The sequence below is a fragment of the Adiantum capillus-veneris genome, chromosome 7, assembly GCF_014529385.1.
Source record: "Adiantum capillus-veneris isolate H3 chromosome 7, ASM1452938v2, whole genome shotgun sequence".
NCBI classification, from domain to species: Eukaryota; Viridiplantae; Streptophyta; class Polypodiopsida; order Polypodiales; family Pteridaceae; genus Adiantum; species Adiantum capillus-veneris.
The window spans coordinates 44,976,962-44,993,474 of NC_140937.1; the positions used below are offsets into that span (position 1 = coordinate 44,976,962).

Genomic DNA, 16,513 nt, shown 5'->3' on the forward strand with positions numbered 1-16,513 from the left:
AGTGAGCTAGCGTATGTATCATATACACCCTCTTGTGATGTAAAAAATTGCAGACATCTAGGCAAGTTTCCCTAAGTTCGTATGCTCCTAGCATATTCCAAGCATGGAAGTCTTGTCTTTGCATGATACTTCTTAGTAGACCCACTTTGGATGCTACCATTGCTCAAAGTTACAGATACTCTTGCTCATAGACAAATGCCATAGCAAAAGAAAGTTGACCTTGTCGAGCATTCACAGATAATCAACCTTGTCGAATTTTGCAATGTATTGAAAAACAAAGAAATACTTGCAAGAGATGTACCTCATACGTGCTTGGCTTGATTGCTGTTATCATGAGGATTTGTAGACGGAGCCTTGCTCCCGTGATGTCTGTCATAGCATTGTCATACACAAGATAAGGAAAAGAAAAGAAACCCTGAGTTGTGCAGTGCTGCTTTGCATCCAGCCATTGCCAATTACCTTAGAAAATTCATCGGATCAGGCTTGTCGATAATGGGTTGGATCTTGTCAATGGCAGACAACTGGCCTAAGAGCCATGCTCTAGCAAACTTGTGTGAGAGCTTCTTGAAATGGTAATTAATAGTTGGCCTTGCCGAATTCTTTGGCCTTACCTGGCACAGGCCTTGCATGTACCTAAAGATCGTACCGAGTCGAGATACTGTGTACAAAGTGTTTCTTGGGGAGAAGCCATGCTTCTTTTACGAAAACAAGTGCAAAGTCAAGCCTTGCTTGACCATTGTCGTCATACCAATCTTTAGTCGTTGTTAATACTTAAATTGCACAATCAAGTATGAACCTGCTATGACAATACACACACCTATTGCATGCTATAGTGAATAAGCATGTGCTTAATAAGAAAGCAATTGCATACCTTACTAAGTTCTCCTACCTACTGGCCTTGCCGTCATACTAAGCCAAATGAGTTGAAATCAAGAACAAACACAAGGAATGCTTTGCCGAATATCGTCGTGTGGCTCCATAGAAGCTCTACCTCTTGCTGTTGAGGGCCTTGCCCAATTTGGAACCGCATTGGAAGCTTGTGAAAACTTCAATGCTTTAGAGACGTGGGAAAGATAGGCATACTATCTTCCTCGAATTTATAGCAAGATCCTTGGAAAAAAAATCACAGACGTAATCATGATCCTACCATGTCGGCTTGTAGCCGTGTTGATTTTACTTAATTAGAAGCCTTGTTTTATCGATCTTGAGTGTTTCTTGCCAATCCCTTTGGATTGCGATGCAATGGTCTTAGCATGGCTAGTTCTCAAATGCTGATCTCTGCCCAGCTCTATAGCATGGGGTTCTCCTATTAGGAGGGGAGGGTGCCCAATTTAGGGCACCATATGAACACAAGGGGAAAAAAATGATGGCGGCAGTCGTGCAGGGCGCAGAGCAGAATAGGCTTGGCGATGGCACCTGCTACATGCAGCTTCTGATCAGGCTGTAGTGACGAAATCCCTTTACCAAGCCAACACAAGTCCAGCCATGCCCTTAACATGCTCCAACTTGTTGCTCGACTCGCCTTCCTTCCTCGGCTTTAGGGAGGTTGCCCACACGGCCTCGGCTGCAGCTCCTCCCGCTTGTGTAGAGAGCATGCACACGGCTGTGAACTTCTCGCTTAGCAAGCGGGCCCTCCTTTGCATGAGTGGTGCCTGCTCCATGCATGCTTTTCAGGCCTTAGCAGCACACAGCCCTGTCCTTCAATCTGTAAGCTGAGAGAGAGAGAGAGAGAGAGAGAGAGAGAGAGAGAGAGAGAGAGAGAGAGAGAGAGAGAGAGATGCAACAAGCCCTGCAAGTCCATCTTCCCCCTTCCTCCGTAGCTCTCCCTCATGAGCTCTGATACCAATGTAAGATCGAGAGAGAGATAGAGAGATGCAACAAGCCCTGCAAGTCCATATTCCCCCTTCCTCCATAGCTCTCCCCCCTAAGCTTTGATACCAGTGTAAGACCAAGGGAAGATAGACATGCTCATAACCACCCAATGTGCCTATATATAGGCCCGTGGTCCTCTAGCTCTTAGCTATATTATAGCCCCTGTAGTGCATGTGTATCCGTAGGCCCTTGGCCAGTGCCTTGCCCTCCTAGTCCTACCCTTGGCATGACACCCTCCTCATGCTTCCTTGTTGAATGAAACTTGCCTTAGTGTGTAGAGTGGAGTGTTGGCCCAAGTATATGACTTAGACGTCAAGCGAAGAAAATTATACCATCATATTAGAATGGTATAAACATAACCACCAAGATTCTCTTGTCCTTTAGAAGCACTATATAAAAAATGGACGTTAGTAGAGGTTAGAGTTGCCAGGGAATATTCCTAAAGCTCGGTATATCAACAAAAATGGGCAAGCAAAGAAGAAGCATGAGAAGCTTCTCTTAATCAGAGGCATGACTGACATGTACTCTAGGAAATATTAGGAGGGGAAGGGAAAGTTTTGAAGGATTTCTAAGCCAGCAAGGTACGTTGCAGGCCCGTCAGCCTCGATTGGCTTGAACTCTTTGTTTCTTATACATGTCGGACACGCAAAAGTGGATAAGGCCAACAATGAGACTCATAGTGTTAGGGGCTTCACAAAGGGAGTCAACACAAACAATTGCTAGACTCGGTGTTGGGGGTTGTAGCTTGTAGTGTATGGCACCCTCACTTCAACAGTTGGGCACGAACCAAAATCAAATATATGAATACTGCCATGGAGACCTCTCTCTCTCTCTCTCTCTACGTATGTATGTATAACTGCCTATGTCCTATGTCCTATGTCACTGTACTAGGTCGTCACACTATTTTGGTAATCAAACGGGGTCCAAATGCTACCAAACTTTAGGAGGTCCAAGACACCCAAGAGCACAATCCTACCAAGTTTGGTTGCAATCTAATGAGGTATCAAAATCATGATCCATCATGATCAAGGTCTAGAAATTTACAACAGAACATGCCAAAAAGATTGCCCTATGGTGTAAGAACACTCTCCTAAAGTCGAAACGTAAAAAAAAAACCATTAACGCACTCAAACACCCAATTTAGCTCCCTAACGCGTGGTCGCGAACCACATCACAATTGACAATGATTACAATTAAATGAAAGAGCAGTAGACAAGGAACACAATGCAAGATTCAGAATCGAAATGTGATTACTAGAGTTCAAGATATGATGATTAGAAAACGCGTGAGAGTAGTCGCTCTCAGTCGTACACTCCAAACTCCAAACCTTGTGATATTGATACACACACACACACACACGTGTGTGTGTGTGTGTATAACACATTTGTTTATATAACATCGCCATGGTATCCTACAGACAATACATACATATACCCACATGATAGAAGATTGAAAGTTAATTTGTTGAAGGGGTACAAAGATCTCGGTATGGGTGAAGAAGCAGAGAGAGAGAGAGAGAGAGAGAGAGAGAGAGAGAGAGAGAGAGAGAGAGAGAGAGAGAGAGACGTTCCAATTAGTTGGCCTATTGCCGTCACGGAAGCTGCAACCTATCGGATTTATTGAAATACAATGGCAAGAAATCAAGAGGACAAGACTTCTCCTGCAAGGGGTAGAGAAGGCAAGTAGGTAGTAACTCCATGAATTAAATAATCGAGAAGAAACACAAGAGGTGAATGTGGGGTCTGGAATCTAGACACGGCCTTGAAGTGTAGCCTTCAACACGCAGATTGTAGTGTAGACACGAGTGTGATCATGATTTGTATCCAAGACCGTCGTATTGCCCTAATTAAAAAAACAAAAAGAAAACATTTTTGCTATGTGGCCTTATTTAAATCGGCCAAATGTATTTAGTAGGCGGAAACGTAAAAGTCACAAAAATGCCTGACTTTTCGCGGAAACGTCCAACACCCTTTGGTTAGAGCGTTAGAATTAACTCAAACACAACCCCAAACGTGACCTTGGGGGTGGCAATGTTTTACAATGCTGGATGGTAGATGTTCTCCCATCATTGCACCTCTCTCTCTGCATCTCCGCCAGCAACAGAGGGCTTTCAACCTGCATAGGAAAAATTTGATTTTGCAGTTAGGCCGGAGAAAATGGGCGATATCATTTTGTAGTCATAAACAAAGAACGCGTATGTAAACAGACCTCAGAGAAAAACAGAGAGCACCAGCCATTTTGAAGCCTGCATGAAGCTAGAGCCTTGAGAAGCTCAAAATTTTGTTCACCCACATCATGGAATCGTGATGTGGGTGCCCTCTTGTGCTTTCATTGGAATGAATGATTAAAGCTGTGTTTACCTCAAGTCGATTTATACTGAGCTTGCAGAGGTGCAGACAAAGAAAGGATCTAGACCTTGCTAGGTTCCTTTATTTTCAGATATGCGAGAATGCATTCGAAACAAATCAAGAGCTTGGCAATTATATTGTCTCAACACTTGTCGACTGTCGAAGCATGCCTGATGCACTACATGTCTTTGAGAGATTAACCATTTCCAACGAGCTCTCTTGGACTTCTCTCATACAAGGATGGACAGATTGTGGCTATCCTCAGGATTCTTTGAATGTCTTCAACCAGATGCAAGAAGCTTCAATTTATCCCAGCAACCATACATTTGTTGCTGTATTGAAAGCGTGCTCTCTGCTTAAATGGCTAGAAAAAGGCCATAGTATACATACAACGATTGTTCAGAGAGGTTATGAAGAGAATCCCTTCATTGGCAACACCGTTGTAGATTTGTATGCCAAACTTGGCTTACTTGGAGAGGCACACCAAGTCCTTCAACACCTTGCAAACCAAAATGCGATAACGTGGAATGCACTCATAACAGGGTATGTTGAACATGGGTATTACACAGATGCATTGGCATGTTTTTCGGAAATGGAATCCTGTAGCTTGTCCCCAGATCATGTGACATTTGCTTGCTGCATAAAGGCATGCAATAATCTCGGAGATGCCGCAAATGGCAAAGCAATACATGCAAAAGTTATGCTCAAGGGTGTAGAGAGAGCCAAGTCTGTCATCACTGCCCTTATGGATATGTATGTGAAATGCGGGTTGCTTATGGATGCACAGGCTGTATTCGACAAGATAAATGATCAAACCGTGGCTTTGTGGACGGCGTTGATCTCAGGGTATACCGAGCATGGGTCTCCTGAGGATGCAGTGAAATGTGTTGATCAAATGCAAATACAAGGTGTTGCCCCTGATGAGGCAGCCTTTGTGTGCAGCTTGAAGGCTTGTATAAGCATAAAGTGCATAAACAAGGGTCGAAAACTACATGCAGAAATTGTTGCAAAGGGCATGGAAAGAAACACTTTTGTTGGCAATACTGTGGTGGATATGTATGTAAAATGTGCCAATCTTGTGGAAGCTCAACATACATTCAATCAATTGCAGTTTCACACTGTTGTTTCTTGGAATGTGCTTTTGACAGGGTATATTGATCATGGAAATAGTGAAGAAGCATTTTCATGTTTGAAGCAAATGCGATCAATAGGGACGGTTCCAGATGCGACAACCTTCAGCTGCAGCTTAAAAGTATTTGGCAATTTACGGGCGATAGAACAAGGCCAAGAAACACATACTTTCATCTGCAAAGTGGGTTTTGACAAAGAGGTTTTTGTCGCTAACACTGTAGTGGACATGTATGCCAGATGTGGGTCACTCTTAGAAGCACAGAAAGTGTTTGACCGGCTTCCAGTTCAGAATTTAGTCTCTTGGAATATACTCATTACAGGCTATGTGGAGCATGAGCACAGTGCAGATGCTTTGAGATTTTATGAGCAGATGAAGGTTAAGGGCCTGCATGCAGATACAGTGACTTACATTTGTTGCTTGAAAGCTTGTGGTCACCTAAAATTGCTAGAAGAGGGAATGCACATACACATTGACATTGTCAAAGAGGGTGTAGAGGCCGAACCCTTCGTGGGTAATGGTTTAGTTGATGTATATGCCAAATGTGGGTGTCTTGATGAAGCACAGCAGCTATTTGAACAGCTTTCTGTGCGGAATGTGGTCTCATGGTCTACGTTGATAGCAGGGTTTGCTGAGCATGAACGTGGTGACAATGCTTTACATTTATTGAAACAGATGCAAGCAGATGGTGTTTTACCCAATGACATCACTTACATCGGCGGTTTAAAAGCATGTGGCAGTTTAGGAGCCATAAATCAGGGACAAGAACTACATGCAGAAATTATGAACAAGTCTTTTGAAGGTGAGAATTCCCATACTAGCACCCTAGAAGCCGTTGCTAACTGTGGAGTATCGGGGGGCTGGTTTGAGGGTTCTGATGCGCCTGTAGGAAATGTGCTTATTGACATGTATGGCAAATGTGGGAGCATGTTAGATGCAGAGATTATCTTTGAAACATTACCCGTTATGGATACGGTGGCATGGAACGCACTTATTGCAGGTTATGCTCGACAAGGCGAGAGTCGAATGGTGCTTCAGGTGTTTGATATGATGAAGCAGCAAGGTGCACAACCGGATCGGATTACATCTCTTTGTGTTCTTACTGCATGCAGTCATGCAGGTCTTGTGGATGAAGGTCAAGGGTATTTTGATGATATCGACAAAGAGTACAGTATAGCACCAGGAATTGTACATTACAACTGCATCATTGACCTTCTAGGCCGTGCTGGCCGATTCAATCGCATTAAAAAAATTCTAGAGAACATGTCCCTCGAACCCAACTTGGATACCTGGTGTACCTTGCTGGGTGCTTGCAGCAAGTGGGGCAACATGGAGGTTGGTAGACTGGCCTTTGATTCTGCAGTACAGCTGGATGAAAGCAATGCCACAGCATTTATTGTCATGTCTAACATGTATACAGAAGCTCAGGAATGATACAAGAATCGCCAGGAAGAACTGAGGAGCATCAAAGGAATGATACAAGAATTGCCAAAGTTGAGTAGCCCCACGTGACATTTGGCGAATTGGATTTGCAAAGGTCAGTGCTGCATGCAAAAGTGTTTTCAACTGACAGTGCAGTAAGGCCTTCAAAGGGAGATTGTGTATGCTCACTGCATGGCCTCAACAGACAAGAAAAGCTAAACATGGGAATCAAGGTTCGGAAAAACCTTGCCTGCCGCTTTATGGCAGCCCTGAACCTGGCATGCATTGCTCAGTCTCCCCACCAATGTTATGGTTACTCCTGCCTGAAACATGCTAGCCAAACTGCTGAGGTGGTGAATCACTTTAAACAATACCCAAACTGAACTCAAAACAACAGTCTGAACTTGATAACACTTGAGTCAATCTGAACTTGATAACACTTGAGTCAAGGCACACAAAGGGGCAGAGTCCCCCTCTAAGAAGCATTGGCCCTTAAACAGGCGTCACTTGTGGTATTTCTTATTATATTAGTGTGAGCCCACTCACATTCATCAGATTACAGCTGGGGGCCCTGGTCTTTAATTTATAGGCACAGGAGGCCAAAAGCTACTAAAAGCATTTGCTATCAACAATCCTGCCCTTAAAAGCAACTCTAGTCAGTAATCCGCAATGGACTGCCAAAATAGCTTGCACAGAAGCTGTCACATCATCAGCTCGTGTAGAAGGGACCCACGCCAGCACCGAACGGTTGGCCATATCATCAGCACCGCAAAACGAGGGCTGTACATACATCCACATCAGCATCCTTGTAGTCTCTTTTGCTCTCTGTCTTGGGTTCGGGTCTGTCGTATGCTATCTGTCTCATCCCCCCCCCCCCACAACACACACACACATGCACAAATAAAAAAGGAAAGCAGAGAGTAATCGCCCTCCGTTATGCTGGTCAGAACCAACATGGGACCAAACATCAAAAGACATTGACTCCATGCAGACATGCTCATTAAGACAATATACATGGCATTCCCATCACAGAGCGTGCATCAGCGCACAGTTTGATATCAGAGGACATCCATCATTCACATTCACATCTTGGGTCCTGGTCTACACTAGACTTCAGATTTCTCATTGATCCACACTATATCAATCTAGTTATAACATCCAAGGTCTCCACTTCCATGCACTTGGCGTCCAATTCCTAAAGTTCACGAAGGTATTATTACTCTTCACTTTCCTTGCATATCAAGATCTGCTCAGGTTGAAGGATTTTCTCTGTCTTCTACCTCTAGCTCCTAAGTACATGTCCTATGGTACTTGTCCCTTAAAAGTAAATCGTTGATATTTTGCAAGATTTGGAAAGGTCTATAGTATAGCACGTTAAGGTTTGGGCCCCTTGCCCTTCATCTTTTGAAGTCCCACCTTCTCCAGCTTGAGAAGCACCCAACCTCACGTGAAACGCATTGTGAATCCTCCAATGATCTTGCAACTTCAAAACCTAAAAGGTTGATCTTTTTGTAAGACCGGAGGTAAAGCCTCTCCTTGTTCTTCGTCTTTTCCCAATGGGGTAAAGCCTCTCCTTGTTCTTCATCTTTTCCCAATGGGGTAAAGCCTCTGCTTGTTCTTCATCTTTTATTGGCATTCTCAAACCCCAATCTCCTTCTTTCAATTGCAAGCTGCATCTATGCTTATCCATTGCTCTCTTATGTGTGTCTCTTACTTTTGTGAGTTTTGGGGGGACTTGGTAGCAAGCTTATTTGCCACTATTCCGGTCAATCGTCCATTTGTTTGCGTACATGTGATTGTTTCGTATATTATATCATGCCAAGGGATGAGGGCATGAGCAGATTGATGGTACATCAAGGAACTCACCAACATGACATGAGGGATGGTTCGTCGAAGGGGTTCACCGATAAAACCAAAGAAATAGTTGCATGAGTTCTCAATGTAGATAGACAGGCAAGCACAAGAAAGGTACAAATGTGTATGCGAAAGGAAATTGTGACACCAACTTTGATGCAAGAGGAGGGTTCTAGCCATGTACTCGATGAGCAAGAATTTCTATATTTTGATGAGGCGATGGGTCCCTTAGTGGAGGACAATCGGTGAGGATGCTTATATGTTTCTTTTGTTTGGATATAATATTTTAGAGTAATTTAACTCTGAAATACAGGTTCCGAAGGTCCATGGCTGTAACTAAAAATGGGCCAATAAAGAAGAGTTCGGCGTGGACTCCTTGCTGCGGCTAAAAAGAGATTGCACATATGATTTTTTTCATAAAAACAGGTTTCTCGGGCAAAGAGTGAAAAGCGAGCGGTGCTTATTTTTAAGATGTCTACATTTGAATTGGATTTGGTTAATCAAATGCAATGAAGTGGACTTTGAGAACTTCGACATGCTGGGGTGCAGTTTGATCACACTCATTGAGTGACGGATTGGGTGACCATGGTATGTCACATTTACGATCCAAGGTTTGTTGTCTTACGAACATATTTTTGAAGTTTGACATATCTTAAAAAATAACCAACAACATGTTCACTAATGTAGATCTCCTCACTATTGCAACTTGTGAGATGAAAGAGAAAGACATGGAAGCACAACTTCTTTTCTGGCAGTACATAAATGAAGTTATGGAGGGTCATAGACGTTGTCAGGAGTTTTTTGGAGCAAGGGATTGCGCATATGTACATATACATGCATGGTGCATCAAATAAATAATTGCCCATTTTTCAGAGCCAGGTGGTTATGTGGGGCCCACATGTGTACAGGTAGGACAGGGTGTACATAATGCATCGATTTTCACTATTATCAGTACCAGTGTGTTTTTTCTACAATAAGGAGGAGTTGGTAGCGCGTAAAACTTCTCGAGGAAGCTATCCGCGGGCCGATGACATGAGGTAAGTAGGTGCGTCAGATGGCATTGAATGGCGTCAAGAGGTCGAACAGGGTCAATACTTGCACGCGGAGAAGTATGGACACGACGTGGGTGTTTTCTTGTGATACTTATGCAGAAAGGTCATCCTGAGGACCACTTTTTGGGGCCACTTCACGTGGTTGCGGGATTCATTATTTGGAAAAACTGAGTGCCAGGTGTGCGGATGATGCAAAAAAGGTGACAACTATACACTGCGAGGTCAGTTTTTGGCCTGTTCGGGGTCCGTTTGAGGTCATCTAAAAGGCCAAGGGTGCCCAACTAATAAAACTAAGTGTGGGAACTAAAAAAACAGAGAGAGGACCAGAAAAAACGTGGAGAAGAGAGGAGGAACAGCCGCAAGTGTGTTTTTGCTGTTTTTGGAGCATTTTTTGGTCTTAAACTGCTAATCCGAGGTCGGCTTTGAGCACTGTGACATTGTAGGGTGGAGTTTTTGGGCGTTCCGGACGCAATGGCGCTGTCCATTTTTCCAAATTCCTCACAGATTTTTTGTTTTTTTTCTGTGTAATCTTCTCCGGTGAGTGAAGCCTCTGCTTAACTATGTGGTTGTATCTGGTGTATTTCCTCAATACTGTGTAAACTATTTGTCCCATTGGTGTTGGGCTGAGCTTCATTGAGTCTAAACAATAGCAATTTGTCTCCTTTGAGCTGAATTGAGAGTGTGTGTGTGAGTGTGTATGTGTGAGTGTTGAGTGGGCAAGTGGGAAATCTCTCTCTTCTCACTCCGTCTGTGTGTTTCCTGTCTCGGCCAGGCTGGTTGTGTAAGCCGAGTGGTGCCCCATAATGTGTGTGTGTATCATCCCAAGAGTGTGTGTTGGGTCATTATAGAGCGTTGTGTGTGTTTCCATACCTCTCACATTCTTTTGGCGCCCCCACGGAGGATCTTCTTCGAGTACCTTCTGCTTCGAGCTTCGAGCTTCGAGATTCGGGGCTACAGGTTACAGGTTACATGTTACAGGATACAGGTACAGGTACAGGTACAGGTACAGGTGATTCACACAGGTACAGGTAGCTGGAGTACAGTGATATACTAGCAGTGATGTCACTTGCAGTTGTTGTGGGTATGCATCACTTGGCGCCTATTTGAGCGCATTGTCTGCTGGATTGTACGTTACTTGTGGAAACTGCCATTGTACGCATTTATGGAGCCATACTTGGTTGTATTTGGCAGTCCCAGCCATTTCTGAGACTTGGTCTGGAAGATAGTCATTTCTGAGACTTGACTATACGCGATTTGCATTAGCCTTCGTGTGAGGGTCGATAGCGTGAGGTTTTTATTGAGCTGGGGGATTCTCAAATGTGGAGATCCTTTCGGTGATACAGGTAGCTGGAGCACCCTTTTTGTGACCTCACCATAGGCTATGTACTAGTGAGTCCTACTTGATGCTCGGGTTCTATTGTTGACAGTTTATGCATACATATACAGTCTATATTTTGGGTTCCTACTGCTCTATTTCTGGGGAAACTCTACCAAAATTTTTCCAAGTTATGATGGTTGGTTTTTTGGTCTTTTGAGCCATTTATGCTGTTATGCTGCTGAAATTTTGGCAAAATCAGAGGTTAAGTCAGGTGTGCCTTCTTGGGAGCTTCATGGTTGGCTTTAATGGATGATCAAAATGGCCCTCAATTCACTCCTTTTCATTTAACTCAAAGAATCCAGATAAATGTTCATGTGTCCAGGAAGATTTTTTTCCAGCAGCGCATAGTCTTTATGTTCGGACCAAGAAGATTACGAGAGATCCTGGAATGTCCTTTGCCTGTTGTCATTCCGATGATTAACTATGAAAACTCATTTGACGTGCATGTGTTTGTCCTTATCTAAAGTTGAGCTCCATTGAAGTTTCTGGGGATTGGGTAGTCAAAAGTTTTGGGTTCTTGCAAGTGTGTTCAAAGGGGTTCTCAAAGCATTGTAACTTGGGTAGCCATGGCTTTCTCTTATCCGGAGTTTCATGGAAGAAGTGACGAAGATGTGGAAGTTTTTTTGGAAAAGATGGAGGTTGTCTGCATTAGCAACCAAATTCATGACCCTACGCAGATGTTACGTCTTCTCCAAATTTGTTTGAAGAGTGATGCACGAGTCTGGTCCAAAACATTTGAAGAGGAGTTGCGTGCAGCAGATCCACCTGTAAGATTGAGTTGGGACAATCTACAGCATGGGTTGGAAGTGGAGTTTGTGAAGATAGAAGATCTTGACAAAGTGTGGCAAGAAGTACAGGCTTTAGTGCAAAAGGAAGGTGAGCCAATAGATGCGTACATACGTAAGTTCTCATTGGCATGGGAGCGGATGTGCAAGGCCTTAACACCACAAGTACCCCCACCTGACATGATGAAGAAAAACAGGTTCTTGGCTGGTCTTTGGGAGAATATACGTTGGAGAGTGGAGCTAAAGAAGCCTAGGACATATGAAGATGCACTAGAGGTAGCAAGGAACAAAGAGTGGAAGTTGAGGAAAATGAGCCAGTTAGGGGTGGAGTCTTTGCCCATGAGGTCTGAATTTCAGCCTCTAGAGTCTTTAAAGGTCGCATGTCAGGGGTTTATCATGAACCAGTGGTTCTTGTTACTACTTAGGTTATGCCAGCAGTGGTCACTACATCGGTGCAAGATGATGGGCTAAGGCAAGACATGAGGCAAGTGGTAGATTTGATGAAGAATCTCAGCCTAAACATGCTAGGTCAAGTGGGAAATAATCGAGGTCGAGGGAGGTTTACAAATCAGCCAGGAGGTGAAGAAAGGCCTAGGAATGGTGTTGGACAAAGCAATGGTAGGTTCTGGAGGCAGACGCCCACATGTTACAATTGTGGAGAGTTGGGTCACATCAGTCCGCAATGTGATAAGCCACCAAGGATGGGGGGAGACATGTATCCATTGCCAAGACAAGTGTTAACTAGGTCAAATGATTATGGCATCGAAATTAAGGGAGATGAAGGAACTAGTGGATTAATCCAAGAGGAAAAGGGAAAGACAAAAGTGCTAAGTGTAGTCACCTTGGAGAAGACATCAAAGCTAGAGGATACATTAGTGATGCCTATTGGGAAGAGGACCACAGAGGATAAGGAAGGAAGAAGTGCCCCAGGTCCTAGTAAGAAGAAAGGAAAGAGCCATGAAGGCAAGGATGTCAAGGCCAAGAGAAAAAGGAGAGCTCGTCGAAAGTTTCATGTTTCAGATTTTCCACTAGGGGATGGGCAATTAAGCTATGACTTGAAGGAGGATCTGACGAGCAGGAAGGCATATGTTACTTTTGGGCAGCTTATAGAGATGGTGCCTAAGCTAAAGCGACAGTGGAAGAGGATGGTTAACCCAATGGAGGAAGAGCCAGAGAGAGGTTCAGTAAAGGTGTTGGCAATGGATGAGCTACCAGACATTTGTCCAATAGTAGATGTGTGGCATAAAAGGAAAAATTTGGGACAAGGTTATGTGGATGGCGGAGCCCAAATATGCGTCATAACACACTCATGCGTTGAGAAGATGGGTCTTACAGTGACTGGGGTGTCAGGGTTTCGGATCAGATTTGGCAAACCATCAAAAAGTAAAATGCTTGGGTGTTGTAAAGAGCTTAGAAGTGGAGGCATATGATGCAAAGGCGGTGGTTGATTTTCATGTGATGCCAGCAGGGTTGGGAGCATATCCTATTATACTGGGCAGACCATGGTTACGTGCAGTAGGAGCTGCTCAAGATTGGCGACATAGTACGATTAGCCTCTATGGAAAGACAGGTACCAAGAAGCTTTATAATATGGACACAAGGAAACGATTAGAGAAGCTTTATGAAGATGAGGATGAGTCTAGTGATGAAGACTCTTCCATGGTGACAGATGAGGACAGTGATAGCACTACCAGCAGTGATGAGGATGTTGATGTTGCATTTCTTTTGATGGACAAAAGAATCAAGGAGTCTGGTTTAGTTGCATTTGCGAATGAAGTTGAAGATGAGAGTGAAGGGCCTTATGAAGTGATTGAAGGGCTGATGCAAACGAAGGTTGAATTGTCAAAGAAGCAGGAATTGATGACACAAATGATCAGTGGAAACCTCTCAGCTATGGAGAAGGAGATAAATTTGCACATGCAGGTCTATGCCAAAGTAATTGATGGTTTTCTTGATGCAAGGTTGATATATGGCATCTCTACACGTTTTACCTGGGAACCAGGTGGAAGCTTGATTAATTTTTTGAGGCAGGGAATGCAAAGTGTTTTTGTGTGGGATCCAGGCGGCGAGTCTCATATCTCTTGTTGCTGCTGCTGAGCATGAATGCTCTAGCAGACTAGGGGATGTGCAAATTATGTCAGGAGTTTTTTGGAGCAAGGGATTGCGCATATGTACATATACATGCATGGTGCATCAAATAAATAATTGCCCATTTTTCAGAGCTAGGTGGTTATGTGGGGCCCACATGTGTACAGGTAGAACAGGGCGTACATAATGCATCGATTTTCACTATTATCAGTATCAGTGTGTTTTTTCTACAATAAGGAGGAGTTGGTAGCGCGTAAAACTTCTCGAGGAAGCTATCCGCGGGCCGACGACATGAGGTAAGCAGGTGCGTCAGATGGCATTGAGTGGCGTCAGGAGGTCGAACAGGGTCAATACTTGCACGCGGAGAAGTATGGACACGACGTGGGTGTTTTCTTGCGATACTTATGCAGAAAGGTCATCATGAGGACCACTTTTTGGGGCCACTTCATGTGGTTGCGGGATGCATTATTTGGAAAAACTGAGTGCCAGGCGTGCGGATGATGCAAAAAAGGTGACAACTATACACTGCGAGGTCAGTTTTTGGCCTGTTCAGGGTCCGTTTGAGGTCATCTAAAAGGCCAAGGGTGCCCAACTAATAAAACAGAGAGAATACCAGAAAAAACGTGGAGAAGAGAGGAGGAACAGCCGCAAGTGTGTTTTTGCTGTTTTTGGAGCTAAACTGCTCATCCGAGGTCGGATTTGAGCACTATGACATTGTAGGGTGGGGTTTTTGGGCGTTCTGGACGCAATGGCGCTGTCCATTTTGCCAAATTCCTCACAGATTTTCTATTTTTTTTCTGTGTAATCTTCTCCGGTGAGTGAAGCCTCTGCGTAACTTTGTGGTTGTATCTGGTGTATTTCCTCAATACTGTGTAAACTATTTTCCCCATTGGTGTTGGGCTGAGCTTCATTGAGTCTAAACAACAGCAATTTGCCTCCTTTGAGCTGAATTGAGAGTGTGTGTGTGAGTGTGTATGTGTGAGTGTTGAGTGGGCAAGTGGGAAATCTCTCTCTTCTCACTCCGTCTGTGTGTTTCTTGTCTCGGCCAGGCTGGTTGTGTAAGCCGAGTGGTGTCCCATAATGTGTGTGTGTATCATCCCAAGAGTGTGTGTTGGGTCATTATAGAGGCGTTGTGTGTGTTTCCATCCCTCTCACAACGTGAGAAGGCGGATTTCCATGGATTCATAGTAGACAAAGCTCAAACCAACTAGAATGCAATTCGCATCGTGTTCAATGGTGGCAAAGACAATGTTCTACAACATCGACTCGTAGTTTACACACTTAATTTTTTATTGATTAAGATTAGTAAATATTTTGATGTATAGAAATTAGATGTAGAACAACAACACTAAGTGTGAATCCGAGTTGGCGAGGGTTCAAATTACACTCTCTTTGGAAAATTTTAGTAAAGTAATATTCAAGAAAAATAACAAGGTTACTTATATGTAAAAATGACCTTAGGTTTCAAGGAGATTACTAAGGAAATTGACCAATTTAAAGTTCTAAGTGTATAACGTAAGTGTAGTACAAAAAAATGGCTCCAAAGCGTGCTTGAACCCAAAGCATTAATGATCATGAAACCGGTACAAGTAACGAGAGAACTCCTGCGGAACATGCTATGTCTCCATCAATCGGATCAATCGGAGCTATGGTACAGGTTTGTATTGCAGTTTCAAGTTATGCATCATTGCATATGCGTGACCATAGAAATATATTATTTACCTTATGAAAAGAAAACACGGACCAAAACCAAGGGGCTTAACCCCAAGAAACTCGGCATATGTTTGACACGTAGGAAAGTATGTCTGGTTAAACTGGTTGCTATAGGAAAGAATGTTGTCCAAAACCTTTAGTATGGTTTCTCTCAAGCCCCTCTACTTATTAGCGCTGGCATTATGTGGCAGTTGTCGAGGCGTGAGATGATGCCCAGGATGGCACCGCTGATGGTGTGATGGGAGTACACCCAAATTAGCCCATCTAGATACTGCAGTTTTCTTTTGTTGTGGTGTGAGGATGACGCCCAGATTGGCACCATTGTTGTTGTGGCGGGAGTACGTCCAGATTAGCACAACGAGTACTTGTCGAGCGGTATGGGACGCTCATGATGACAAGGATTTTTATAAATAATGTATATACCAATCGGACATAAAAGCGCTAGTAGAGATTCTTAAGTAAACCTAATCCAAGGGTTGTTGGTTTAAAATTGGACGACTTTTTGTTTGATTATTGTTTGTAATACTGTTTGAAGGGCTGTTTTAACGAACGAATATCATAAATAAAGTAAAGGAACATGTATGTTTAAACAATGTGGTAGTAATTAGATAACAAAAGAAGGGTGAGTGCGGTGTGGAAAGTGGGAGAATGATACCTTCATGGTATCATTCTATGGACGGGTGGACTCGATGAGTCGGGTAACTTTCCAAAGCTAGAAATTGTTTCTTTTAAATAGTCATAAATCTTAAAAGAGACAAACCTTGGCGGCTGTGCTTCTGAAACATGGGGATAAAAGCTCACAGGTTGGTCACTCTAAGATTTATACCTTTAGGTATAATTGATTATAGATAGTTTTTAGATAGGGTTATGGT

General features: G+C 43.5%; 1 protein-coding gene across 1 annotated transcript; it reads left to right on the top strand.

The window, feature by feature from the left end:
• Positions 1 to 3,846: 3,846 nt before the first annotated feature.
• Positions 3,847 to 7,771, top strand: LOC147453776 (pentatricopeptide repeat-containing protein At3g09040, mitochondrial-like). Its single transcript, XM_086515870.1, has one exon. The coding sequence runs from the start codon at positions 4,213 to 4,215 to the stop codon at positions 6,781 to 6,783; it is 2,571 nt and encodes an 856-aa protein (XP_086371996.1). The 5' UTR covers positions 3,847 to 4,212; the 3' UTR covers positions 6,784 to 7,771.
• The last annotated feature ends 8,742 nt before the right edge of the window (positions 7,772 to 16,513 follow it).